Here is a 27,054-nt window from a genome sequence, read left to right on the forward strand (position 1 = left end):
CATTGATTCTGTCATTAAACAATTAAATGGGCACAATGAGTGAGTTTAATTATGTTAAGTGTGTGTATACCACTGCCTCCCTGCTGCTGGCTGCTCTCACACTACTCACTCATCAATGAAACCTTGAGGTAACTCAAGACCCTCCTACATAACGACCGAGCCAAAGGCTTTCATTAAACAAATAGCAATCACCACTTCTCCTCACTGGCTATGTGCACATTTAATTAAAAAATAACACAGGACATAATGACATAAGGACAACATCACAACATTGTTTGATTGGTGGATATGTGTCTAAGCCCCAAAATAAACAATCTAATCTATTATACATGTTGTGTTTGGAGAAGTCTAAGGGGAGGTGAAGTGAGGTGCCCCTTTTGCATTTAAGGAAGTAGTTTTGGAAAGAGATGGATGCCAAGCAATGCCAGAAGGAGCTCTGTTTCATCGACATGGTTTGTTTATGTATCTCTTCATTCATGTATGAGATACAAAAGCTCCTTGTACTCACTGGGCATATTGGCTGTGCTGTAAAAAATCAATGTTATCTCAGACTGAGGCTTCACAAGAGTAAAGATACTCTCCCTCTCTCTCTCCCCTCCCTTTCTCTCTCTCTCTCTCTCTCTCTCTCTCCTTCCCCCCCTCTCGCTCCCTCTCGCTCTCGCTCTCTCTCTCTCTCACACACACTCCACCAGTGGTAGATGTCCATACCAAACGCTGCATTAGCAACAAACCCCAACTACCATTAATCAACGGTGGCACAACACAAAGTTGACTTGCTTCCGCCTTTGTGGCCTTGGTATATCTTTATAAATTGTGATGTATTTTATTGTAAATGCAGGTCAGACGCTGATAGCAGGAGAGGCTCCGCCCCCGTCATCCAGCCAGCAGGAGGTCCAGCTGAAGTTCCTGCTTACAGGCCTGCTCTCCGGGCTGCCACTGCCCCCCTTCGCCATCCGCATGTGCCCCCCGCTGACCACCAAGAACATCAACCACTACCAGCCCCTGCTGGCTGTAGGTGAGTGGCCTCCACTACCATGAGTGGGGCCCCACTACCAGCCCCTGCTGGCTGTAGGTGAATGAGGCATAGACGCACACAAATTTTCACGAGGGCATACAGCAGTGGTCGGCAAATAGGGGCCCGCGGGCCAATTTTGGCCCGCCATCTATTCTGTCTGGCCCACGAGATGACGTTAATTTGATGTAAAAAAAAAGAAAAAGAAAAATTAATTAATTTAAAAATATATATTTTCAACCCCATATTTAAAAAAAAAAAAAAAAAAGGCATACAGCAATCCCATCAATTTCGAAACATTTATTGAGGTATAGATGATAGTCCTAAAGTGACAAAACAACAGGTGGAACATCTGTGCAGTTATCCATGACGCACAGGTCGGAACGGTATTGGCACGCGAGTGCGCGTAATCTTGTGCAAAAAAAACCAAAAAGTGTCCCGTCTCCCTCCTCCAGTTGGCAAGGTAAAAAATAGTCTACGTTTCGTTAAATTAACAACATAACAAGGTCTGCTCAAATGTGAAATGGCCCAATTAAAATAAAACTTAAAGAAAGTGAAAGATGAATGCACATTGTCCGCGTGGGAGGAGGATCTGCGCTGCTCCTGAATAAAGACAGAAAAAAGGGAATTTACAATTTAAATAAGATCAAAGAATATAACTGGGCATTTTTTTTAGGCCTACTATTTAAAAAGGCCAGTAGGCTCCTCACTTAATGGGAAAAGTGGCTCCTCCCTTCGGTCACAATTTTGTGGATGTCGGGCGACAGGGATGTCACTTTTATTCTCAAGCAGTTCTCCAAGCTTGCATTGGTCAGACCGTTCCTCTCGTGTGTCTTGATTGCATTCATTGACGAAAAGCTGGACTCACACGTGTAGGTAGATGGAAACATCGTCAGCACATAAAGGGCAAGTTTCTTGATACCCATGTACTCTTCTGAGCATCCGATCCAGAAATCCTCCACGGAATGCGCACTAAACGCATCACGGACGAGGGAGCTTGACTGGAAATCGATGAGCTCCAACTGAAGCGTTGCCTCGTCCAACAAGCTCATGGTTGTTTCGGCCAGTGAGGAGAATTCCTCGCTTCGCGTGGACAATGGGTCGCGGACAAAGCCAACAATTTCCCTTGGGACACAGTAGTCTCGGAACCGCGACTGAAAGTTGTCCCGTAGCTTGTCAAGGAATTCAGTCATAATTCCTGTCACTCGCCCCCCTCCCTGTGATTTTAATGTTGCAAAGTGCAAGAGTCTTCCACTTGCTAGATCAGACTGGAACAACTCCAGCTTCCTTGTCAACGAATCCATCTTCTCGATCAGGTCCACAATGGTTTTCCCTCTCCCTTGTAGTTGCAGGTTCAGCTGGTTAAGATGGCCAAAAATATCAGTTAAAAACGCGATGTTTGAGATGGACATTTCACCTTCTAGAAAGGCCAGGTGATCGTCTGAAGCACGCATCTTGCTCATTCGCAGGACGGTTTTCACTTGATCTAGTAGCGCACAGAAGCGCTCCAGTGCCTTTCCTTTACTTAACCAGCGCACGTCATTGTGAAGTAGCAGATCTTCGTAGCAGGCCTCTGACTCAGCAACAAGTTGGCGAAAAAGACGGTGCTGTGTGCTTGATGCACCCCGGACAAAATTAATGACTCTCATCACTTTATCCATGACAGTCTTCAGCTCGCCTCTGAGTCTGGTGCACAGGACACTCTGGTGAATTAGGCAATGTAGTGCGTGCATTTGTGGTGCTATCTCCTTCAATCGGGCCACCAGACCTCTGTGGCAACCAACCATGGCAGGTGCACCGTCTGTCACGATGAGGTTTATTTTCTCAAATGGTAGTGCATGTTGTTTAATCAATTCCTCCACTTTGGCAAACATAACATCCCCAGTGGTGTTCCCTTCTAATGGAATTAGAGCCAACAACTCCTCCCTGAACTCCTTCCAATCAAAATACCGCACGTATATGCACATCTGACTGATATCAGTGTTGTCTGTACTCTCGTCAATGGCAACGGAAAAGTAGTTGGCCTGACTCAGGCCACTCATAATTGATCCGCGCACATCGTCAGATAGGCTCTCTATGCGTCGGGAAGCTGAGAGCGGCATTTGTTTCACTGAGGCAATCACTCCATCCATTGACTTATCTGTAGCCAGCTCCTCCAAAACAGCCACCATCACTTCCTTAAAAACCTCTGCGTCCGTAAATGGTTTGTTGTGACGGGTAAGAACCCATGCTGCTTTAAGGGACGCACTTGTAACCCTCTGCTGCTCGGTGAATGACCTGACAAGTATTTTGTTGCTGTGTGCATATCCAGCCTCCAATGCTTTAATTTTATTCGTTCGCACCTCTGTCCCAGGAGGATATGCGTTTTTGAACTGGCCATGTTTTGTCTCATGGTGTCTTCTGATGTTATGTTCTTTGCAAATGGCAACAGCCTCGTTGCAAATGAGACATGTAGGCTTGGCATTAATAAATGCAGGCAGGATAAACGCATACCTCTGCTTCCATTCTTATTTGTAGGTCCTGCATTCTGAATCAATTTTTCTTTTCAAGGCTTTCGACAACGACATTTTGCATCGATAACTAGCATAGCAATGTTCAGCTAATCATTTTTACACGTCATCTAAAAGAATATTTGTATACGGCAGGTTGCTAGGCAATCGCCTGTTTCATGAGCGACGACACGAGATGCAGCAGGCGGCATAAAAACAGCGAACATAAGCAAATAAACGTTTTAATGGAATTAAATTAAATGCGTTTTAAAAGTTAGATGATGTTTATTTTATTTTAATATAATAAAATAAATAATAATTTAAATAGTAGACCCCCCCCCCCCCAAAAAATGGGGGGGGGGGGGGGGGGGGCCCGCGATGCCATTGTCTGAAAAAAAATTGGCCCGCGTCCAAACGTAATTGCCGACCCCTGGCATACAGGGACCGAGCAGTTATCCAAGGACTGATATGAGTGTAGGATGAAAGTATAGTAATGGTACATTTTGTGTGTGGTTGTTTCTTTTGCTTTCATTGACTGGGAACAATCACACAACAAAAGTACTTCTCACTTTCAAGGGATTTGCATTTTGGCAATTTTTGTTGCAAGAAACGATCAAAGTTTTTTTTTTTATGAATCAACATAAAAACTGATCACAACAAGAGATTGCCTCGCATTAACGAGGGAGCCTCTGACAAAATCGGTCTAGTTTATTTTCAGAAGCAATGAAAACAATTTGAGCAGCACAATGAACACAGCCACACACCCATTTCTCTATGAAATTGTGTTGAATTTCCCACTATGCTGTAAATAAGCGACACAACATCGTTTTTAAGATGGCCATAAAACACGTTCACGTTTGTTATTCCCAACATCAGCGGTCGTTTGGAACTCTGTTACCAATCAACCCCCCCCGGGACGAGGGAATGATGTTGGGAAGGGTTTGGGGGGGGGAGTGGATTGCACCTGTAATCATCTCATAATCCCCCTGCTATTAGTTTGAATATTTTATGAATTTCATAGGTCGGCCATTTAAAGGAGCGCTTGTGGTTGGAGACCCGTGCTCCTGCTCGCTCCCATTAATCATGCTGCTGCTGCTGCCGCCGCCGCTGCCGGGGACACCGGAGAGAGATTGGAGCGAGAGGCAGCCAGTCATAACTAACTGGGTTGCTCTGATTTATGGCTCCTCTGCACGGCGTTGGAAACGAAGGTGCCATTGGAAGCTTAGTGGTGGAGATCTGAGTCATCTATCTGTGCTCGTTTCTGTCGCCGTTCACGTGTAGGCAGGAAGGCATCGATGTATATATAAACTTGTGGAACCGGTAAACTTTTAATTCGACAAGACGTTTTTTTCCGATTTTTCGACGTTGTGAGAGTGTGTGGCTTAAAAATTGCAATGCTGTTGTGTGATACAGTATGCCTGCCGCCTCTGACAACACATCTCAATACAGAGTTACAGGCAACAAGCCAGTGGGTGACAGCTCATCTTATTTAGCTCTGCCTCTCGTGCAAATGACGGTGAAATGATGCGGGAGAATGAAAGAGTTGCTACTACAAACACAAACTTTGGGGAAAAGCGCAGGAAAGAGATGTAATATGGATGAGCGATGCATTGCAGACGGAGGGAAAGTTTGTATTTGATTGTTTTTAGATCAGTGCAGCGATTTTTTTACACTGAATATGTACCCTTATCATCCCCACGGCAATAACGCAGAAATTGCAGATTTAGATCTTAAAGGATTCCATGGCTTCCAAGATTGAGTCAACGTGCGACGCCTTCCCCTCTCTCCCTTTGGCTGTATACATGTCTGTTTGCTGATGTGTACACAGTGTGTGTACACACATATATATAACACTTAACTCCACGAGGCCTCGCTTGTCAGTTCAGCCATCCCCTCTCCCTAGCAACCTCCTCTCATGCCTCTCTACAAAGATCAACCTGATTAAGTTCATATTTACCTTATTTCCTGTGATACACAATCTCACTGCTCTACCTGTGCCCTCTCGCTCTCTTTCTCTTACTCACTCTCTCTATCCTTCCTCTCTAAATGTCTCTCTCTCTCTCTCTCTCTCTCTCTCTCTCTCTCTCTCCTTCCTCTCTATATTTCTCTCTCTCTCTCTCTCTCTTTTGCCTCTCCTACCCGTCTCTATCTCCATCCTCTAACTGGCTCTCTCTTCTCTCTTCTCTCTCTACCCCACTCTTTCCTTCCTCCATGCAATTATTGCTCTGGCTCTCTCTCTCTTCTCTCTTCTCTCCTCTCTCAGCTCTCTTCTCTCTCTCTGTATGTATGTATGTATGTATGTATGTATGTATGTATGTATGTATGTATGTAAGTGTGTGTACACATATAAAACACTTAACTATGCAAGCCTCACTTGTCAGCTCAGTTGTAATATTGAGAAATAGGCTCCAGTCTCTCCCCTGATGTGGCACAGATGAATTAGTGCTTCCTCTCGAGATCCACAGGCTCCGATTGGCCCTTCAACATGAAGGAGACGCAAAGAAGTCAACCTCGCCTCTTTCATCAGTGTCCTTGTGCAGCTCACGGTTTTTGAAAGACCGAACCCAACTTTTCATCAGAAGAGTTAACTTTTGTAGACATATCTCATTTTATTCTTCCTTTAGGCCGGGAATATCCAGGATATATATCCCAAAAAACGAAAAGTAGGTTTGTTTGCATGTGCGTGTTCATGTGCGAAAAAAAACAACTTGCAATGCAGCCCTATGGGGAAATGTACATCAAAGAACAATAATCAAACACACACACTCACATGCACACACTGCATGCTTTACTGACGTACGTGTGTTGGTGTGTGTGTGTGTCGCCTCCCCCAGTGTGTGTGTGTGTGTGGGGGCAGAGTGTCCGGTACCACAGATGGTCCGGGATGACCCGCCGTCTGCACTGCGGGGGTCCAGCGGGGAGCCAAGCAACTGAAAGTAGAGCAGGACCCTCGGCCCTCCTTGCACCCATCACCCCTGTCACATGACTCATAAGTCATGCTCTTTGTTTCACCACCCCAACCGAGCTGGTCATGTGGTCTCCCACGCTGCGATGGGATTGGAGGATTCAGTCAGTGCCCCACACATTCCACAGTCCTTGTCTCAATGCCCTGGCCATTTAAATCCCTTATTTGAATATATTTCAAATAAAGGCAGTTTCTTTAGGCACTGTTAACGTAATTCGGAACCTTTTATTAGAGATTACAGCGCTACGTTTTGGTTATTGGTATTACTCGGTCCATGTGTCTGTTGACGCTAACGGGACCTTGTCAGTTGGCCGGCAGGCCTGCTGTGATTGGTCACTCGTCGCGCCACTGTGACTCATCGGTGCCAATGAGAAACCCCGGTGTGTTCCTTTGATGTAGCTCTTCAGGGCTGCAGCACATTACTGATTTGACGGACGATTATTGCGACGAAGATTGCAAGTGACAGGCCAGGAGCGGACACCTGCACTCTCTCTGAGACGCTCCGTTCTGTCGATCAGCGATGGAAATATACACCAGCACAGCTCAGCTCCCAATTTATTCAGGGCTGCAGGCTACTGGTAATTAATATGATTGGAAGTTGAGTCATCTCGCGATTACAAATTAATACTTTGCCATGTGAGAATGTCATGTTGATATTGGATATGACAAACACTGGACTGAAAAGTTATCCCCAAAAGATAACGCATGCACAACATTTACCGTAAAAGCTAGGAAACACCATGTATTTGAGAATACTTTTCTGTCATATTTATGCAAGCAATCTTATAAACAGTCAAAATCAATGACCAAAAAATACCGTCGCAGGACGGTACAAAGCCTGTCCAATGATTTCAGCCGGCCCGAATGATATGATTGGACGGCCAACCTGCTTGTCTACCTTCCTACCCGGCTACCTGCACATACTCTGCTCTCATTGCACATGAAAGGAGTCTCCCCAAGCCAGGCAGCCCTAGTGCTGAGGCTAGCGAGCTGGACAAGTGTTTTGGGAGAGTGGTTTTGGATGGAGGCATGAAGGGAGGGTTTGTGTTTTTTTGGTTGGATACTTTCAAAAATCGATCTTACTCCAGCTGCTTGCTTGAAATCCCCTGCCCTAGCTTTGTACTCAAAGTCCACTCATTTTCACTGCTTTTTTTTGTCACAACTCGACCTTTAACTCAGTTACGTGCTTTGTTCACTGGATGCACTGCGGCGCCGGTCCCAAGAGAGAGTTATATATATCAGACACATCTCAACACCCAGGGTGTGCGGCAAAATCACAGCAATTCATGTTGCAGCCATTACCCCTGAGGTTAGAGCTCTGTTGCCTTACAATTCTGTTTCTCCCGCCATTTGCTACCGAAAAGCTCATATTGATGCAACACCTGTTGAGCAAGGAGTTTTCTTGCACCTTACGCAGAGTGAAAACAACGAGAGTAAATAACGGAGGGGATGAGCTTTCTGCTACAGGGGGAAGGCACAGGGACTTTAATTTTCCGCTCTCAGTCCAGAACAGTTAAGCGGAAGGCAGGGAATCCAAAGCTCGACTCTTCTTCTTCGTAGACTCTCTCTTTCCCATATCGTTCCTATCCATCGTCGTATATCTGCGGTGACTGCTGCAGCTGTTTTTGGGGACAACCTTACCTTATCCAGTGTTGTGGCTGTCAGAGCATCGAGGTTAGAATAGATTGCTGTTGTAACTATGTGTGCTTCACTGGAGAACCTTCTCTCCAGAGATGGCACAAGACACACACGCACGCTTTTATCAGCAAACAAGTCGACTGCAAACCAAAGCCGTTACTGAGCTCTACAGGGAGAGACAGTTCCTCCCGTTGCACATGATCATGCCCGTCCGGTTCCGTTACCCATGGTTGTCTGCCGGCGCCTCGTTTGTGTGGAGATAACAGGGCGGGAGTGGTGGAGCGCAGCACTGCTCTCCCACAGACACGCCCGTCACAATGGGGCTGAACGGCAGCTCGCTGTGCTACCGGCGTCGGCTGGAAGACACGAGCACAGCTGCCTTCCCCAACCACTGCTTGAGCGTATGCATAATCCGAGGGTCCTGCAAAGCAAATACCAATTACCGGCTCGATGAATCCCACCAGAAAAATACAGAATCTGTGGATGAAAAGCACAACTGATTAGTTTCACACCTGTCTACGTATACTATCAGAACCAACACAAAATGCTTTTATGAATTTGAATCCTTGTAGAAGTGGAAAATAAAAGAATAACAAAAGGTATTTTGAAAAATAATTGAAGCAAGGTCGTGGCAAAGGGGTGTGCAAACAGAGAGCTGCTCTCAGAGTAAAGGAAGGAAACAAGCAAAATGAAGACTGTACCAGGGTGGGGGGGGGCTCTTTTGTTTATCCTTCAATCTACCTCCTCCCGGTTACCCTTGAACATGTCGGAGTAGACACACACACACACACACACACACACACACACACACACACACACACACACACACACACACACACACACACACACACACACACACACACACCTCGTCCTCCCACTGTCCTCCCCCTGCCAAGAGGCAAGGCAACCAGACGGCCCACACGCAAACGCACACACTCTCACAAGCGCACACACACACACAGCCACAGTCACACACACACACATACACACACACACACTCTCTAGCCTGCCAGCAGTACGCCACTCCGAGTCCAGATGTCCGTCTCGGTTCTGGTGGGCTCACTGTGGCCCTCCGGAGGCTGAAAAGTCTTCTTGGCCGCGCTCAGTCACACAGGCTCATTATCCAGCTCAGCAGCAGCCCTCACCGTCCCGGTCAGCCACCATGAAACCGCTGGCCATGACCCACAGCAGGCACATCCACTTCAAAAGCGTCATCAGGAGTGGACATTGGCTCAGGAGGTAGAGCGGGTTGACTGGTAAACCGGAAGGTTGCGTGTTCGATCCCTGGCTCCTCTTAGAGGAATGTTGACGTGTCCCTGAGCGAGTCGCCTCACCCTGACTGCTCCCGACGAGCTGGGTGTTGCCCTGCGTGTTCGACACTTCGTGTGTTTTATACGATATTGAATAACTCGTCCCCCACTTCCAGCCGTCAAACACACCCATCTTTGTGTCGGGAAAAATCGGTTTTCACGCTGAAAACGTTGGTGACACATAAATAAGGTTGTCTTCGAAAAATCATCATCAGCCTGGGCTTCACCAAAGCTCATCCTCCTCTTCCTCCCCTGGTGGATGAAGCAGGTGACTGTGACTGCTGCAGGCTCCCCCTACTACCTGCTTTTTAAACTACTTCACCCCTCCCAGTGAGTGCTCAGGGTATTATTTTGACACATCGTGCCATCGTTCCCGCTGGTGGCTAATGTTTCCGAATATTTGAGTCTCGTACCGTGTGTCCTTCCACCAAGCCGTCTATCCATCATGTAAAAGTGCTTTTCCAATTAGGCTGGCGCTAGCAGCGGTGGAGGCAGAGCCGTTCAGCCATCCCCTCTCCCTAGCAACCGCCTCTCATGCCTCTCTACAAAGATCAACCTGATTTATTTCATATTCCCCTTATTTCCTGTGATACACAATCTCACTGCTCTACCTGTGCCCTCTCTCACTCCCTCCTCAATCTCTCCCTCTCTCTATCCTTCCTCTCTAAATGTCTCTCTCTCTTTCGGCTCTCCTACCTGTCTTTTTCTCCATCCTCTCTACCTGTCTCCCTCTACCTCCCCTCTCCCTCGCTCTACCCTTTCTCCAACTCTCTCCTTCCTCCCTTTAACTCTCTCTGTCTCTCTCTCTCTCTCCCCTGTGACTGTCTCTGTCTCTCTCCCTCTCTCCCCCTGTGACTGTCTCTGTCTCTCTCTCTCTCTCTCCTGTGACTGTCTCTCTCTCTCTCCCCTGTGACTGTCTCTCTCTCTCTGCAGGGACCAGTAATGGCTCCGTGCTGGTGTACAATTTGACCAGTGGGCTCCTGCACAAGGAGCTGAGCGTCCACTCCTGTGAAGTCAGGTAGGACATCATGTTCTCTGGGCTGTACTGTCACACACACACACACACACACACACACACACACACACACACACACACACACACACACACACACACACACACACACACACACACACACACACACACACACACACACACACACACACACACACAGGGAAACTAACCCACACACACGCACACAGGGAAGCGTACACATCCCCCTCATGGGTAAACTCATTAAAGCGCTGCTGATCGAAACCATAACCTTGTATTTTACTTTTGGGTCAAATGATTTTTCCATATTTTCGCTTCATTTTATTTCCAGCGATCCCATCTTTTATTGCGAATAGCCAGGCGCGATGAGTCCGATTGCCAGGGTAACGGAGCCCTACCTTTTTTAAATAACCCATTCACCATCAGGGTTTGTGAGTACATTGGCAAGCAGCTTTTTGTTTGTTGCATTAAAATCGTTGATTGGATTTAATTTATATGTTAATGGGGAGTATGGATGAGCAGGCTTGACCGGGGAAGCAGCCTCTGGCAGATCTGCCTGCTCTGTGTTCAGGGATTCACTCCATCACGGTAGCCAAGCAGGGGCTGTGGTTTAATACACAGCAACAAGATAGCCTTAAATCGGCCATCTTTTGTGAGATCATGTCGGGCCCCTAACGAGCAATTAAAATAACAATGTTATTTTTAACAAGTTAACGCCGGGTTTGTGTAAAGGCATCCAGCATTGTTTACTCTAATTCCTTTTCATTGGTAGCGGACTCTACACAAGGAGCGTTAATTGCAACCCTATTGTGCTGCTCGGACACTGCGTGTTTCTGATGTTCGGCTTAATTGCAGTCTGTGTTTGACCGGCCGTTCTCAGCGGGGCCCCGTGAGTGAAGAGGGGCCAATGGGGCCATGCACCTCGGGCCCCATTAATTACCACTCTCAGAAGCGCCGGTGCCGTTTCACTAAGATTAATTAAGCGCGAGATTGAATCAATTAGGCCATAAAAAAAGATAGATTAGGAGCAAACACTTTGCGTCGCGATGAAAGCCGATAAACACAATCACAGGGAAACTTTCGTGAGGAGGACAGAAAGTTTGTGTATTTGTCTTGTGTGTGTGCATGCGTGCGTCTGTGTGTATGTGTTTGATTTTGTGTGTATGTCAGGTCTACCCCATGAGACAATGCAGCTTGCCCTCCATCTGCCTCTTGGCTCCCAACACCACGACCAATTCGACACCGACTCGACTGCATGGGGGCTGTGGTGGTGGTAGGGGTGTTGGTAACTCCATTGTCTCGCTCTCTCGCCCTCTCTGTCGCTCTCTCTCTGTCTCTGTCTCTCTCTCTCGCTCTAAATGTCTGGCTCTCTCGCTGTCGATTTCCCTCTTTCTTGCACTCTCTCACTCTCTCTCTCGCGCTGTTTCTCTCGCTCTCACTCTCTCGCTCTCTCGCCCTTTCTCTTGCTCTCTCTTGCTGTTTCTCTCGCTCTCTCCCTCGCTTTCTCTCTCGCTGTTTCTCTCACTCACACTCTCTCTCGCTCTCTCTCGCCCTTTCTTTCGCTCTCTCTCGCTCTCTCGCCCTTTCTCTCGCATTCCCCTCAAAAATGCAATATCTAAATATTACATAGCAACTTGAGGATTTGAAGACACATACACAAACAAATGTTTGTTCATTATTGACTAGGTTTCCGAACAGCTGCTAGGCTGTACTGTCAGTCTGTGCTATATGCACTGCAACAAGTACAACACACAGAACAATGTTAAAAAGCTGTGTGTGCGCATGGCATGCACGCATACAGCGTGTGTGTGCGTGTGCGTGTGTGTGTGTGTGTGTGTGTGTGTGTGTGTGTGTGTGTGTGTGTGTGTGTGTGTGTGTGTGTGTGTGTGTGTGTGTGTGTGTTTTGGGCTGTATGGTAATTAACCTGGCGGCCTCTTGCCCACCCAGCCGTGCCCAGTGAGGCAGGGATATTTAGCATCTCATTTACATCTGGTGAGGAAATTGACTAATTAATCATTGGGCTATTTTGCATCTCATTACGGTACGGTTCCTCGCTCCCTGAACCGTGCCCACTTCCGAAATAAGTTTATGTACGTGCACTTTACATTTTTTGGTATTTTAATTCTTTACAACTCTTTGATGCTGTTAATGGATGCAGTGGAAGTGTGTTTTTTAAATTTATTTTGACTTTTATGGTCTAAGCGCGTGTGTGGCTGTGTGTTTGTGTGTGTTTGCCTGTGTGTGTGTTTGCATGTGTGTGTGTGGGTGTGTGCAATTCCACAGGGGGATAGAGTGGGTCAGTCTCACCAGCTTCCTGTCCTTCGCCACCTCCACCCCCAACAACATGGGCATGGTGCGTAATGAGCTGCAACACGTAGACCTCCCCACTGGTGAGTTCACACACACGCACACGCACACAAATATACTCCTTTTATATATTGCACTTTCTCTGTCACTCTTTCTCTGTCCCTCTCCTGTTGCAGTCGTTTTCTCTGTCTCTCTCGCTCTCTCTTGCTCTCTCTCATTCTCTCGTTCTCTCTCTCGTTCTCTCTCTCTCTCTCACTCCCTCTGCCTTGTTCTCTCTAGTTTTCTTGTTCTCTCTGTGTTCTCTCTCGTTTTCTCTCTCTCTCGCTCTCTCTTGCTCTCTCTCATTCTCTCTCTCTCGCTTTTGCTCCCTCTCTCGCTCTCTCTCTCGCTCCCTTTCTCTCTCGTACTTCTCGTCCCATCTCTCTTCACGCCTCATGCACTCTGTCGCCCGAGTAGTCTCTTCAAACTGAGGTCTCATGGCCACTAGCTTTTGTGAAAGTGATTTGCGTGAAAGCAGCAGAAGGGAGAGGCACAGAGTCAAAGAGAAAACACAAAAGGACTGTTTTATGGAAGGCCAACGGCACGATACACAGTTTGTCTGAGATACTGAAACATACACAGACACATTATTCCATTAGTGAGTGGGCTAGATGAAATGGCGGGGACATTACTTTCTTAATGGAATAGGAAATGCAAGAATCCCAGAGGTAGGGTTGAAGTTCCACCACGACCTCAAAATATGCCAAACTTCAACAACTGCTTCACATGCAGGGAGGGAACTGAAAATGGCTAAGACTCAGGACATTTTTTTGTATAAAATTTTTCCCTCTGCACAGATGTTCAGCTTGAAGCTTTTTATGGCTGTGAAATAAGCCCAGGGACCCTAGAGGCGATAATCTCCCTCTCTGGTGGGCTTTGTGCCCAGTAAAGAGCCCGAGGGCTTTTCACAGCCACCCTACCTGTCAAACCCCCACGTTTGCTTTGAGACATTATTCATAATGTTTTTTTTGGAGTCATTAGCCACGTAGAATGGACTTCATGTTCCCTCTCAGAGTAGAAGCACAGCCATTCAGGGAGAATCCATTCATGTAGAATCCATTCTGCGGTTGAATAGACACAGTTCAGGGCTGCCTCTACTGAGGGATTTTTACATTGGAAACAGACCCCCTGGACCAACCATGCTCAACTTTCACCAAACGATACAAATGAATAATACAGTATGCTGAGAAATGCCTCTGACATCGGAAGAAGACTATGGCTATGGCTCCTCACAACAAGAAGTAATTACTTAACCTTTGTTATTTTTAGATTCTGAACAAAAAAAACACAAGCCACTTTAACCCAGTTGTACGGCTGCTGCGCGGCGCAACATTGTATCTAGTAGATACAATGTTGCGCCGCGCAGCAGCCGGTACAAATGGGTTAACAGCAGTAGTCTTTTTGAAATGACCCAATCAAGGTCACAGGCTACACTGACTTTCCGAGCACAGGCATCATGTAGGCTATTTCTGCACATGCGATGTTTATCGGCCAGTCAGGTTCAAGCCTTACCGACCAGCCAGGAGCCACAAGGTTGTGATCTCTGGATGGTTTTCTGCAAACACCAGAGGCAGTTTCTTCCTCCATTTCAAATGCAATCTCAACAAAAAGGCAGTCATGTTTAAATTCAGAGAAAAGGCGTTTGCCGAATCAGAAGTGGTTGTGTGACTGCACAGGTTAATTACTTTAATTACATTTTTCATAGCTTTCCTTAAGGGACACTGGGCTTATCCTGATATCTTTTAGATGATCCAACACTATCAAAGTTAACAGCCTGCAACTTCAACTTATCTTAACGTCCCTCATTTCCCCCTGCAGGCACGTCTTCCACCAAGTTCAGTCAGTTTGCTTCTGTTCGATCTCAAGTCTTATTCCATGGATATGTTGTGTGTGTGTGTGTGTTTGTGTGTCCGATCTGGCCACAATGCACACCTGCTTGCACGAGGTGCATTGTAGGGCCTACTATTTCCTACTATTCCTACTATTCCCTGGGGTGGGGGGGGAGCTGTATGGGGTGTAATTAAGTCTCTGTAATCAGGACATGTCGCCTCTGTGCCACACACACACAAACGCTGAAACGCACGCACACGCACGCTTATACGCACACACACGCGCATACGCATGCACGCAAGCACATGCACACACACACAAACACACACACACACACACACACACACACACACACACACACACACACACACACACACACTTAGTGAAGGACGGCCACACACACACACACACAAACACACATTCCATGACCGATAATTAAAAGCCTCTGCATCTAAATGAATTGCTTGGCGAAATAAAAGATGCCTTGTTTTACAAATTTGCACAAAGTTCAGGGTTTACTGAATCTTGAATCTGCGTTATCTCAAATTACTCACGGAAGCTTACTCACCCACCAGTAGACCGACAACGCGGTGCCGTCGTCGCCCCGAGGAATACTGTACCATTTAAACAAGTTTGTTACGGTCTCACGCCCGCATTGGGCGCTATGTGGTAGTATTTGTGTTGTGGGCAGTTGCATAATAAGACGTGGCTTATACCACAGGCTTGTTTGTGGTGTTTTAAACCATGCAACCCATTCCAAACGCTTCTTCGGCTTATAGAAAATGCAACTTCAAAAATTCGGTACACACACACACACACACACACACACACACACACACACACACACACACACACACACACACACACACACACACACACACACACACAGGCAGAAGGCAGAAATTGTGGTCCTCTCCAGACAGCTATTATGGGTAACTAGTTTCTCTCCCGTACATCAGCACCACATCAGCAACAAGCAGAGCAACAACTTTGAATATGGGTGCTGTAAGCTGTGTTTCTGTTCACCTTGGCCGGGAGTCCTGTGCAGCGCCCCCTACTGGCTCAGTGCTCTTCATGTCTGCTTGATACACCTAGAGGGGGTGCCCGCACTCGTCAGTGAATTAGATCTGGTGGCATCATCCTCTACAGTGCACTTTACAGTGAAAAACAAGTCTCTCTCGTGTTGTCTCTGTCTCTGTGCCTTTTCTTTCTCTTGGCTCCCCTGTCCGTCCGTCTCTGTCAGTGTCTTTGTGTTGATTTTTACCTAGGTTCAACCCGAACCCCTCTCTCTGTGTTTCCCAGGCAGGTGCTTTGCATTCCGAGGTGAGCGAGGAACAGATGAGCCAGCCATTGAGATGATTAAAGTGTCTCATCTCAAGTGAGTAGCTTTTCCCCAATCCAGCCATGCATCCTGTCTTCACCTGCTTCTTAGACATGCACCCGTAAATACATAAAAACACACACGCACACACACACACACACACACACACACACACACACACATAAACACACACAAAAAGGCACACACACACACATACACAAACACACACACACCCTCCTTAAAGTTTTGATGTCCCAAGGTCATTTACAGACTCATACCTTCCCCCACATTTCATGCCTGCCCAGTTTTTTTATTCATGTTGCCAAGGTGATGTCTTTCAATCGTAAAAGTCATATTCTGTCTGTGTGTGCCTGTGCGTTTGTGTGTGTCGGTGTGTGTGCTGTGACTGTCATGGCTGGGCTTTGTTGTATGGCTTGAGGCTACACTATTCTCTTCTGTTTACGTCGCCTGGGAAATGGAGGGTACATTTTTCTTCAATAGGAACGAGTGTAACGGCGACAACTGGTCTCAAGAGTCCCTCACCGTCCCCCCCGCTGGAAAACGAGGGCGGGGTTCACCCAGTTAAGGGAGTAGGGTCTGTCTGCGTACTGCAAGACGGAGGCGTAACTTGTAGTAGGAGGAGGCGTGTCTTGTACTTTTCTAAATCGCGGTCCACGTGAGATCTTCCTCTTTTCGCGGTAAAAAAAAAGTATTGTAAATCACGGTTCACACATTACGCAAGCTCTTCCTTGAAGTCGAAGTCTGAAGTTAAGATTATGTTAAGACTATTTTTATATAAGGCTGATCTTTGAGGTCCGAGTTGCGGTCATTTATGTACCCGTGCACCACTGCTACATACAGGTCACTACCGCGATTTAGAAAAGTACTAGACACGCCTCCTACTACAAGTCATGCCTCCTACTAAAAGTCACGCCTCCGTCTTGCAGGACGCAGACGGATATAATTGGGTTAAGGAGCCCTCTGTACACCCACTAAATCACCAACGTCCTTCAGTCTCAGGCATGAGCGCCGGTACCATGAGTGCAGACCTGGCCTTTGGAGAACCAAGCAAATTAGATTGAGATTACGGCGTCGCGTTGAAGGAGGCTTGAAACTGGATTAACTGCTCGGCTTCATGCTACGTGGCTTCACACTCTCTGTATCGACGCCATCCCCAGTGGCCAGGCGTGACTGTCCTTTTGGGCATTCGCTCTGGGGGAAGAATGTGATGCAGAGGAAATCGCTGTCCAAATGTGGTGGGGTGATTTGGAGTGGGGCTGGAAATGATTGCTTTGACACTGAAGGTCATTATTGTCCTCCAGTATGAGCAGCTTCATGCAGAACAACCGTTTGGGTCTTTGTTTTTATATCGATGGTTGTTCGCAGAAATGTAACCTTTTCAATTTACAGTGATATCCATTTTATTAAAATGTTAGCATACTTAACTGGTTGGGAGCTTTTTGTACACATACTTGACGTGTGTGTGTGTGTGTGTGTGCGTGTGCGTGCGTGCGTGTGTGTGTGTCTTCAGGCAGTACCTGGTGGTGGTTTTCAGGGACAAGCCCCTGGAGCTGTGGGACATCAGAACAGGCACTCTACTCCGAGAGATGGCCAAGAACTTCCCGACTGTCACCGCGCTGGTATATACACACACGGACGGGCATACACATGGACACACACACCGACACACACACAGACACGCCTCATCTACCCGACAGCAGTGACCCACATCACCAAAAAAAACACATAGTGTGGTGAAGTGGTTCAACAGTCAGCGGCAGTAGCAGAAATATATACTTTAACCTCTTCATCCTGAAATGACCCCGTACCAGGTTCAGCCCCTCCCCCCAATTTAAAAGACATCGTAATGCATTTAAAAACTTGAGAATGAAGTCATTTGACACACCACTCAAAAAACACAAAAACTTACCTAAAGCTATACATCATATGAAAGCTTAGACTCTTTTGATTCCAACAGTTCAAACCCTATCACTGTGATATGCAATCATTGCATATTCAACTATCAATTATAAACTTTTTGTAGCTTTGTTGTTTTTGTCATAAACGTTGTGTTTGATTGCATAAAACCACCATAAACAGGTAATATATCTTCTGGGCACCATTTTGCAACTTAAGACTGTTTACAAATCCATATTTAGTAGCTAAGAGGAAAGGGGAAATGGGTCAACAAACTTAAATCAGAGCACATGTCCTTCATCGTCATCTGGCGGCCTTATGGTTCAGATTGTTTTGCTTGGTGTCATTTAACTTCATTCGCCCTGACCTTTCCACCGAGGGGTCAAACGTCAGAATTGTACAATGGGTTCCCAAGATATCCGCGTGTTTGTGTCTCAACAAGTTAATATTGAACATTTTCCATTTGTGTTGATTGGATTTATGTTTATATTAGAAGATTTGGCCGAAACTTCCCTCCGCTACCCCCAACCACCCCCCCCCTCCTTTCCCTGGTTTAATTGGGGTGCAGAAGCACACATTTAATAGATTTCTACCAGACTTCTTAGTCCTTCTCACAGCAGCCCTGGTAATTGCCCCCAGCAGCCTCGATAATATACGCAAACACAGTTATAGTCAAAGATACAGAAAATCACCGACAAACACACACACTCACACACAGACACACAGACACACATGCCATCATCCACAGCCCCGTCTTTCTGCCTCATTTCCATTTTGATTGTGCGCTACATGGCCTGAAGCCAACAATCTCCCAGCAGTATGATGATGAGATATGCAAGCCAGTGACTAGCGTGTCTGCTTATTCATGGTAGCATCTAGCTGCTAATAAGTTTGTTTCTTTCGCCCTGTCACTGGGTCATTATTGGTTTCGCTCTGTTGATGGCTCCATTGAGGCTTCTGCTCTCGTGTCGTGTGTGTGTATTGGTCTGTGTTCTGTGTATTTTTGTGTGTTGTGCACTGGCTTGGACTCGTGTACACTGCCTGCGTGTGTGTCTGTGTGCATTGAAGTGTGTGTGTGTGTATGTGTGTGTGTGTGTGTGTGTGTATGTGCATAAACATGTGTGTCTGCCTATGTATCTGTGTGTATGTGATTTAATGTGTGTCTGTGTGTGTATCTGTTTGTGTGTCTGTGTGTGTGCATGTATATGTGTGCATATGCATGTATCTTCGGTGTGTGTATCTGCATTAACATGTGTCTGTGTGCGTGTCTGTGTGTGTTTATCTGTTTGTGTGTGTTTGCATTAACGTGTGTGTGTGTGTGTGTGTGTGTGTGTGTGTGTGCGTGTGCGCACGCATGTAACAGTGTTTGTCTGTGCATGTATCTGTGTGTGTATGTGTATTAACGTGTATGTGCGTTAATGTGTTTATGTGTCTGTACCCCCCGCCCCAACAGGAGTGGTCCCCCTCCCACAACCTGAAGAGTCTGAAGAAGAAGCAGCTGGCGGCTCGGGAGGCCATGGCCCGGCAGACGGTGTCGGACGCGGAGCAGAGCAGCGTGGAGTCCTCCGTCATCAGGTCTGCTGGTTCCACGCCCAAAACGCCTTGCTCACTAGCAACACACAGCGTCCGGGGACGCCACGTACACATACCGACGGATAGGAATGGCTAACATGACACGTGTTACACGACAGCGTTGTTGCTGAACTCTGGATCGTGGTTGGTCGATAGCGTTCCAGGGGCGTGTGTTATTTTTAACGGTTCAGAATCGATGTGCCACCGAAACACATTTTGTAGCACTCAAGCAACAACTCAAATAAAACACAAACAACAACTCACATAAAAGCTACCACCCAGACGAGGCAAAGGCAATATGCTCAAAGCAAAGAGGAAGAATAGTTTTATTTCATCAGATTAAGTTGATAAAAAGTTATACATTCTTTTCCTTCTGAAATGCAAACAACTATCATCGCTTTTATCCAAATAAAATCCAATCCAATGCAATAATTACATTTGTCAGAAGAAGGTGAAACAATATATATCGCGGCCGGTAAAGTAAGGATGTTCATAGAACCAATTGCCAAGCACTAAAATTGTAAGGATATATAAAAGACGCACAACATACTGTAAGTGCGCAGGATCGGTGAAACATCGCCAAGCAGCCGCACACTCTTCAGCCAAGCAACCCCACACAATCCCACACAATGGCGACACACCCAGCCGCAGAACACCGCAGTGTGCCAACCAGTGTGTCTCTCACCTCCCAGCATGATGCAGGACGCAGAGAGCAAGTCTGAGACCAGCCAGGCCATCTCGGCCAGGGAGCACTTTGTGTTCACGGACACCGACGGCCAGGTGTACCACATCACCGTGGAGGGAAACGCGGTCAAGGACGGCGCGCGCATCCCCCCCGACGTGAGTCCTCCCCCCCCTGGCAGCAGGCCCGCCCTCCGCCCCTGTCAGGACCACTTGGCTCAAGTAGAGCCGACATAAACGGGGAGACCCCGCTGATCATAAAGTTCAAACAATAATTGATTGAATGAACTATTTACAAACGTAATCAGTAATGGGAAGCCAAACCAAAAGTGTAGTGCATATCAGCAGGTGTAGTATAACGCAAAATGATGTCACGAGGAGCGAGGCTGCAGCCGGCCTTTCGGCGCCAGGCCGGAGCGGCCGTGAGAGAGAGCGAGCCGACGGGAAGGGCTCCTTTAAACGCCCGTCCAATCAGCCCAAAGCAGCGCCACGCTCCTGAGGCTAAAGCGTTGGCGTGTTGATGAATGGAGTCTGCTTTCTGCTCATTACTGAAACCTCACATCAATCCAGCCCTAGTAAATAAATAGAGAGTGAGTTATAAAACATAAGTAAATAAATGATAGTCTTGATACAAAAAAGTCCTCCAATTATATCTAGCGTTGCTGCAAACTATTTTCCTTTTTTTTTTCATGTTGGCAAGGCGCCAGTTTTGTCGCATATACGAGCAGAATAGGCTTAGTGTAGAGCCGGGAGCAAACATCACTTTTCTGGTTGTTTTCTTTATATACACCCGCCTACACTTTTACTAGTTTTCTTTCTTTACTCCAAGGTCACCATCTGTTTATGTGCTTGTGTGTGTAGGATTTCATCATGGTGTTTGTGTGTGTGTTTTTGTGGGGGATTGATTGCATCTGTGTGTGTGTGTGTGTGTGTGTGTGTGTGTGTGTGAGATTGATTGCATCCGTGTGTGTGCTAGTGTGTGTGTGAGAGTTTGACTTTCACGTTTCATCCTCAGCGTTTGTGAGATAATGCCTGGGTAGTGCGTCCCCTGTGGTTCTGTTTGCAGCCTAGCTGCAGGGGAGCATCACTTTTAATGAGTCCCTATTACAGTATTTACCTCTTAAAGTGACTCCTTATCTGGGTGTAATGGATACACACTTTAATTGGAGATTTGTTTATAGCAAAATATCTTTTTTGATATTTATTGGCATAGTTCCCCCTTCATACCCATGGAATGGTTAGACAACAGCTTGGAAGGAATTATGCTGCTCAAACATGCATGAGATAATGATGATAACCTGAGGATGATGCTTTTTAATGGCCACCGAAAATGTTGAACTGTCAGCCGATTGACTCTTAAACCTCTGAACAATCAACATTAGCACACAAAACGTTGTGTAAACTCCCAAAATGCTGAGGTTTCACGCTGGGCCTTCTGTTGCCGTCACCGCTGCTGTTGTTCACTGCCAGAAAAGTGCTTTGACGCACAGCGCGATTATATGCATTGATTAACACAAACATGGGAGTTTCGGAGTGTTTGCCATTGTTCGGTGTCATGGAGCTTGAGAACCCTGACACTAATCCCTGACGGGGGAAACACGTTCTCAAGTACCCGGCTTGCTGGCGACGGCGTTGACGGGCGGCAGAGGGGTTCCTGTGAGTTGCGGCCGGCGGTAATAGAGGCAGTCAGGGGATGTTTACCACGGGATTTAGGAAGCTGTTCTCAGCGGCGCCAGCTGACTGGTGTGACGCCGCTCCAATCTGTTTATGGCCCCCGTCGGATCCTCCGAAGCCTGTCCGGATTAAAGTGGAAGCCCGACGTTTGCGTCAGCAGGACAGAACAACAGCAATTTTTCACATTCAGAGAATCCACCGCAATGATGGTGATCTGTTCTGCTTATCTTGTCTTGTCTTGTTAACTCTCCCATTGTGTGGTGCTTTGACTGGGCCGCCTGTAGAATGTTGAATGTATCAAACTAGAACCAGTGACCTTGTTTCTCTTTTGGTTTTTCTCCTTAAAGGAGCAATGTGTAGAACCTAGTGACATCTAGTGGAGAGGACTTGGCAGAATATTCATGTGTATCTTTGAATATGTGTACAATCCCATGTAAATAAGAATTTGTTCCCTTTACCTTAGAATGAGCCCTTCATAACTACATAGGGAATGGGTGCTCTTCCTGCATAATGTTCCACCGCCATGTTCCTAAAGTAGCCCAGAACGTCTCAGTCTTGCTCTCTAATACCAAATACAGAAAATAAGCGTTTATAACCATGACTTACAAGCAATGACGCATAGTTTTAGACTAAATAACTAAATACAATTTATAGATCTATCAAGGAACCTCATAATATGACCCTTGGCTTCTCAATGCTGTCGTGGACGATCACATCATTACGGAAGTACCTAATGGCACCTTACCAGCCGCTACAGGCCACCGTAGCGTCTCCTTGGTCACTGAAAAAAGAGGGCTGAGGGGGAGGTTTAAGTTTGTAGAAATCTGCAACATCACCGCTAGATGCCACTAAATCACATACTGCGCCTTTAAACTCTTAACGGACAGCGGGATCGTCCAATGAGACGCCATGATGGTAGCTCTGTTGTTCCTGTTCACTGAGTCCGGGTTGGGTGGGTGTGTGTGTGTGTGTGTGTGTGTTCTGCAGGGCAGCATGGGGAGCATCGCCTGCATCGCCTGGAAGGGGGACACCCTGGTGCTGGGGGACGTAGACGGCAACCTCAACTTCTGGGACCTCAAGGCCCGGCTGTCACGGTAACGGCACACCGGTTTTCTGTCTTTTTTTAAGGAAATAGCTCAGTGGAGGTGGGCGGGAATGGGACCCAGTGGGTTACTGGTGTTGGTGAGCCAGTGGGTTAGTGATAGTGACCCAGTGGGTTACTGGTGGGGACCTAGTGGGTTACTGGTGGTGTGCCAGTGGGTTACTGGCGGTGACCCAGTGTGTTACTGGGGGTGACCCAGTTGGTTACTGGTGGGGACCTAGTGGGTTACTGGTGGTGTCCCAGTGGGATACTGGCGGTGACCCAGTGTGTTACTGGTGGGGACCTAGTGGGTTACTGCCGGTGACCCAGTGGGTTACTGGTGGTGTCCCAGTGGGATACTGGCGGTGTCCCAGTGGGATACTGGCGCTGACCCAGTGGGTTACTGGTGGTGACTTACTGGTGGTGGTTGTGTTGACTTCTCGTAGGGGGATCCCCACGCACCGCGGCTGGGTCAAGAAGATCCGCTTCGCCCCCGGGAAGGGGAACCAGAAGCTGCTGGTCATGTACACCGACGGGGTGGAGGTCTGGGACACCAAGGAGGTAAGGGATCACACCTGGGCAACAACCTGATGGGTGGAGGTCGGAGACACCAGAAGATGAGAGGGTGGACAGGTGGAGGTCTTGACCACTAGAGAGGTGAAGGACGGTACATAGAACGATGGGTGGAGGTATGGGACCACATAGGATGGGAGGATCGAGGGGTGGAGGTCTGGGACACCAGACGATGGATGGATGGATGGCTGGAGGTCTGGGACAGCAGAGGTTGGGAGTATTGATGGGCGGAGGTATAGGACAGCAGAGGATGGGAGGATGAATGGTCGACGTTGCGTTGGTTAATTAATGGATCGATGCTGTATGCATAACAGATCGTTCCCTTCGTTAAGCATGAATTATCAATGAGGTGAGGCCCATGGGAGCTGTGATATTTAATACCCTTTACACCGACAGAGTGCGCCTGTCTCAGAGGATGTGGTTCTCCGGCGTTTCCATATTGTGATGGCGCACTGCGATATTTAGACTAATGTCCTCCCTCAGGGAGAGAGTGTTTACCGCTACGTTACAGCGACAGCCATTGTCCACCTTTTTGTTCCTGGAGGCTCCGGGGGTTATATTCACTGTCTGACACAATAACACTTAACACAGAGCCCTGACTGCTTTCCCTGCTTACACCACCCAAATCCACCATTACAGGATAGATGGTGCAACCGTCTCCCCCAGCACCACATCGGCCTGTTCTGTAACCGTTCTCCCCAGTGGTTATCATCTCTCTCCCTAATCGCCCCATCTTCATTCAACAAAGTCCTTTCTCCCGCTTTCTTCCTGTGATTGCAGTCGCTCGTGTCTGCACCCGAAGCCTGTATGCTATCAGGAGGGAGGGAGTTTTTTAAATTCTTTATCATTATGGTTTTTCCAAACCCAAACCACCAACCCTGGTTTGGGCTGAGCTTCACTGGCGTCTTTGAAGAACGAGGGGGAAAGTATGGAGCTGCTGATGCAATTGTACAGACGGATGCTCCGCTGAGCTGCCTGGGAGGAGAGAGGGGGGAGACTGGAAGAAAGAGAGATGGAGGCGGGGGGGGGGAGGGAGACAGAGATTGAGAGTTCGAAGGGGAAGACAGACAGAGAGAGAGACAGATACATTGAGAGGTTGGAGAGAGAGAGGTTGAGGGAGTGAGAGAGAGAGGGAGGAAAGGGAAGGCGGATCGAAGGATATTGAGAGGTGGGAGAGAGAGAGGTTGAGGGAGGAAGAGCGAGAGAGACAGTGAGAGAGCGAGTGCACTAGAGGAGATCTCCGAGACGCTCCAGTGTCCCGGTGACAGCTGGGGTACAGCTGCTGACACAAGCCCTGCATAAGCAAACCAGACGTCCACCGACACCTCCAGCCCAAGAGAGGCTGGGTTGGGGAGGGGGATGAAGCCGGGCGCGGTGGGCCTCTTCATCCTCCTTCCCTGTACAGCCCAGGGGGATGAAGTCAGTCATCCGTCGGAAGCAATCCTCCACTTAGAAGCGCTCGACTCCCCCCCCCCCCCCCCCCCCCCCCCTCCCCTCCAGTGGTAGTTTGTGGACGTTGAGTGCTGCTATGCCCGCTCTCTCTCTCCACAGGTCCAGATGGTGAGCAGCATGCGCATCGGACGCAACGTAAACTACCGCGTGCTGGACATCGACTGGTGCACCTCGGACAAGGTGGTGCTGGCCTCCGACGACGGCTGCATCCGCGTGCTTGAGATGGCCATGAAGTCGGCCAGCTACCGCATGGACGAGCAGGACCTCACCGGTGACGGGCTGCGATTATTACATGATAATAGTCATACTAATCAGAATGATGAAGCTTCATGTTTTTTTGGGGTAGAAATGCTTTGAGTATAAGTACAACCTTCTAAGCATCTGCAATGTTTCTTTGGTGTCTTGAAATAACAAAGTGACACACACACTCACTCACTCGCTCCCTCGCTCACTCACTCACACACACACACACACACACACACACACACACACACACGCACACCATGCCACGCCGTCTTACCGTGGCTGTGCTCTGTGCGTTATCCCCCTGGCCCCCAGACCCTGTGTGGTGCCCCTACCTGCTGCTGCCCCGGGCCTCCTTTACCCTCAAGGCCTTCCTGCTGCTCCAGCCCTGGTCTGGGACCTTCACCATGGACATCAGCCAGGTGTACGTGCCCTACCGCTCCTCCACGCAGGCCAACAGCCTCTTAAGACACATCTCCAACTCTATATATTCATATGTTTTGATTAAACATTCAATTGTGCGATATATATATATAAAAATACAAATAAAAGCGGTATCTATGGCGCTCTGTAATATATCGGTTTAGCTCAGGAGGTAGAGGAGGTTGACTTGTAACCGGGAGGTTGCGAGTTCGATCCCCGGCTCCTCCTAACTGAGAGTCAAGGTGCCCATGAGCAAGACGCCTCACCCTGACTGCTCCCGACGAGCTGGCTGTCGCCATGCATGGTTGATTACGCTGTCAGTGTGTCAACGTATGTATGGATGGTTGTAAGTCGCTTTTATTTGTTTCACGTTTTACCTTCGGTGCATGTGTTTGCGTGTGTTTGTGTGAGTATGTGCCTGTGTTTGTGTGTGTGCCCTTGCCTATTGTTTCCAAATCCAGACAGGGATTGCATGTTGTTTGCGTGCCTGTCAGCCTTCGGAGCGCGGCTATCCCCTGAGAGCGTCTTGTGTTTTAGATGCAGATGCTCTCGCTACAGAGGCAGCCTGCTCAGGGCTCTCACCTGTGTCTGCCTAGGAAGACGCGTGGATCAGAGGCGCGTTGGAAATAGCACATCACCACAGGTGCAGGCAAAGTGTCCTGGCAAAGGCTGTCAGAACAGCCGCACTTCTGGATATAATCAGCCTCGCTTTTAGCAGTAACCTCTCTTCCCTTCAACACTCTGTCTTTCGCCGTCGACGCCCGCATGATGTAAACAAAAAAAAGAATAGTCTTTAATCACCTTTTTGTTTTGCTCTTGTTTCATGCTAATGCGAGTTCCACCTATTATATATCAGCCCAAGGTTATGTCTTGAAGTGGTGGAGATTGAGCGTCTACCGTCAGAGCTGCTGTATAATGAACCCAGTTTAATTCCTTCCTCCCAGGGACTACAATGAGAAGGGCGAGATCAAAGGACTGATCCAGGAGCAGCTCAACTCCCTGTCTAAGTGAGTTGTGTTGTCCTCTGCCCGATACTGACACCCTACAATAGTAGTGTTACACCGCGCGCTAAAGCCGTTTTTTATTCGGACATCTTTATGTCTCAGACTCTGGCACGCAGTATCCGTGCGTTTGCCCATTCGCACACGTGCGCCCACAGATATACACACACACACACAAACACACATCTCCCTATTTAGAATTGATGAACACACAACAAAAATCGGATTTATATTTCACGTTTTTACCATTCTGGGTTCCTTACCCAGAGTTAATCCCGGGGGGCCGCCGTCCAGGACAGTAGACCCCCCACAGGGCCAATCATGGCCAGTCTTGTCAAGCCAGATTACCAGTATCAGTCAGACCGGAGCCCACTGTGAGGGACACTTCTGATTGGTTGCTGTTACTGTGTGTGTGTGTGTGTGTGTGTGTGTGTGTGTGATGGTGTTTCCCTGTTTGTTTCCACAGCGACATGAAGAGCGTTCTTCAGGACCCTGAGCTCAGTCTGCTGCAGCGCTGCCTGCTGGTGTCCAGGTG

The 27,054-nt window shown here is 47.8% G+C and overlaps 1 protein-coding gene across 1 annotated transcript in view; it reads left to right on the forward strand.

Moving 5' to 3' along the window:
* wdr11 (WD repeat domain 11) overlaps positions 1–27,054 on the forward strand; it is a 55,123-nt gene that overhangs the window by 15,567 nt on the left and 12,502 nt on the right. Inside the window, exons 10-22 of the mRNA XM_079729434.1 lie at positions 839–1,015; positions 10,348–10,432; positions 12,689–12,795; positions 15,884–15,959; positions 17,434–17,542; positions 19,273–19,394; positions 20,084–20,231; positions 22,734–22,840; positions 23,274–23,388; positions 24,952–25,123; positions 25,411–25,519; positions 26,463–26,525; positions 26,986–27,051. Of these exons, the coding sequence (XP_079585560.1) occupies positions 839–1,015; positions 10,348–10,432; positions 12,689–12,795; positions 15,884–15,959; positions 17,434–17,542; positions 19,273–19,394; positions 20,084–20,231; positions 22,734–22,840; positions 23,274–23,388; positions 24,952–25,123; positions 25,411–25,519; positions 26,463–26,525; positions 26,986–27,051 (1,456 nt within the window). The remainder of the gene's footprint in view (positions 1–838; positions 1,016–10,347; positions 10,433–12,688; positions 12,796–15,883; positions 15,960–17,433; positions 17,543–19,272; positions 19,395–20,083; positions 20,232–22,733; positions 22,841–23,273; positions 23,389–24,951; positions 25,124–25,410; positions 25,520–26,462; positions 26,526–26,985; positions 27,052–27,054) is intronic.

This window comes from Pollachius pollachius (genome assembly GCF_949987615.1).
Source record: "Pollachius pollachius genome assembly, chromosome: 2".
Taxonomy (NCBI): Eukaryota; Metazoa; Chordata; class Actinopteri; order Gadiformes; family Gadidae; genus Pollachius; species Pollachius pollachius.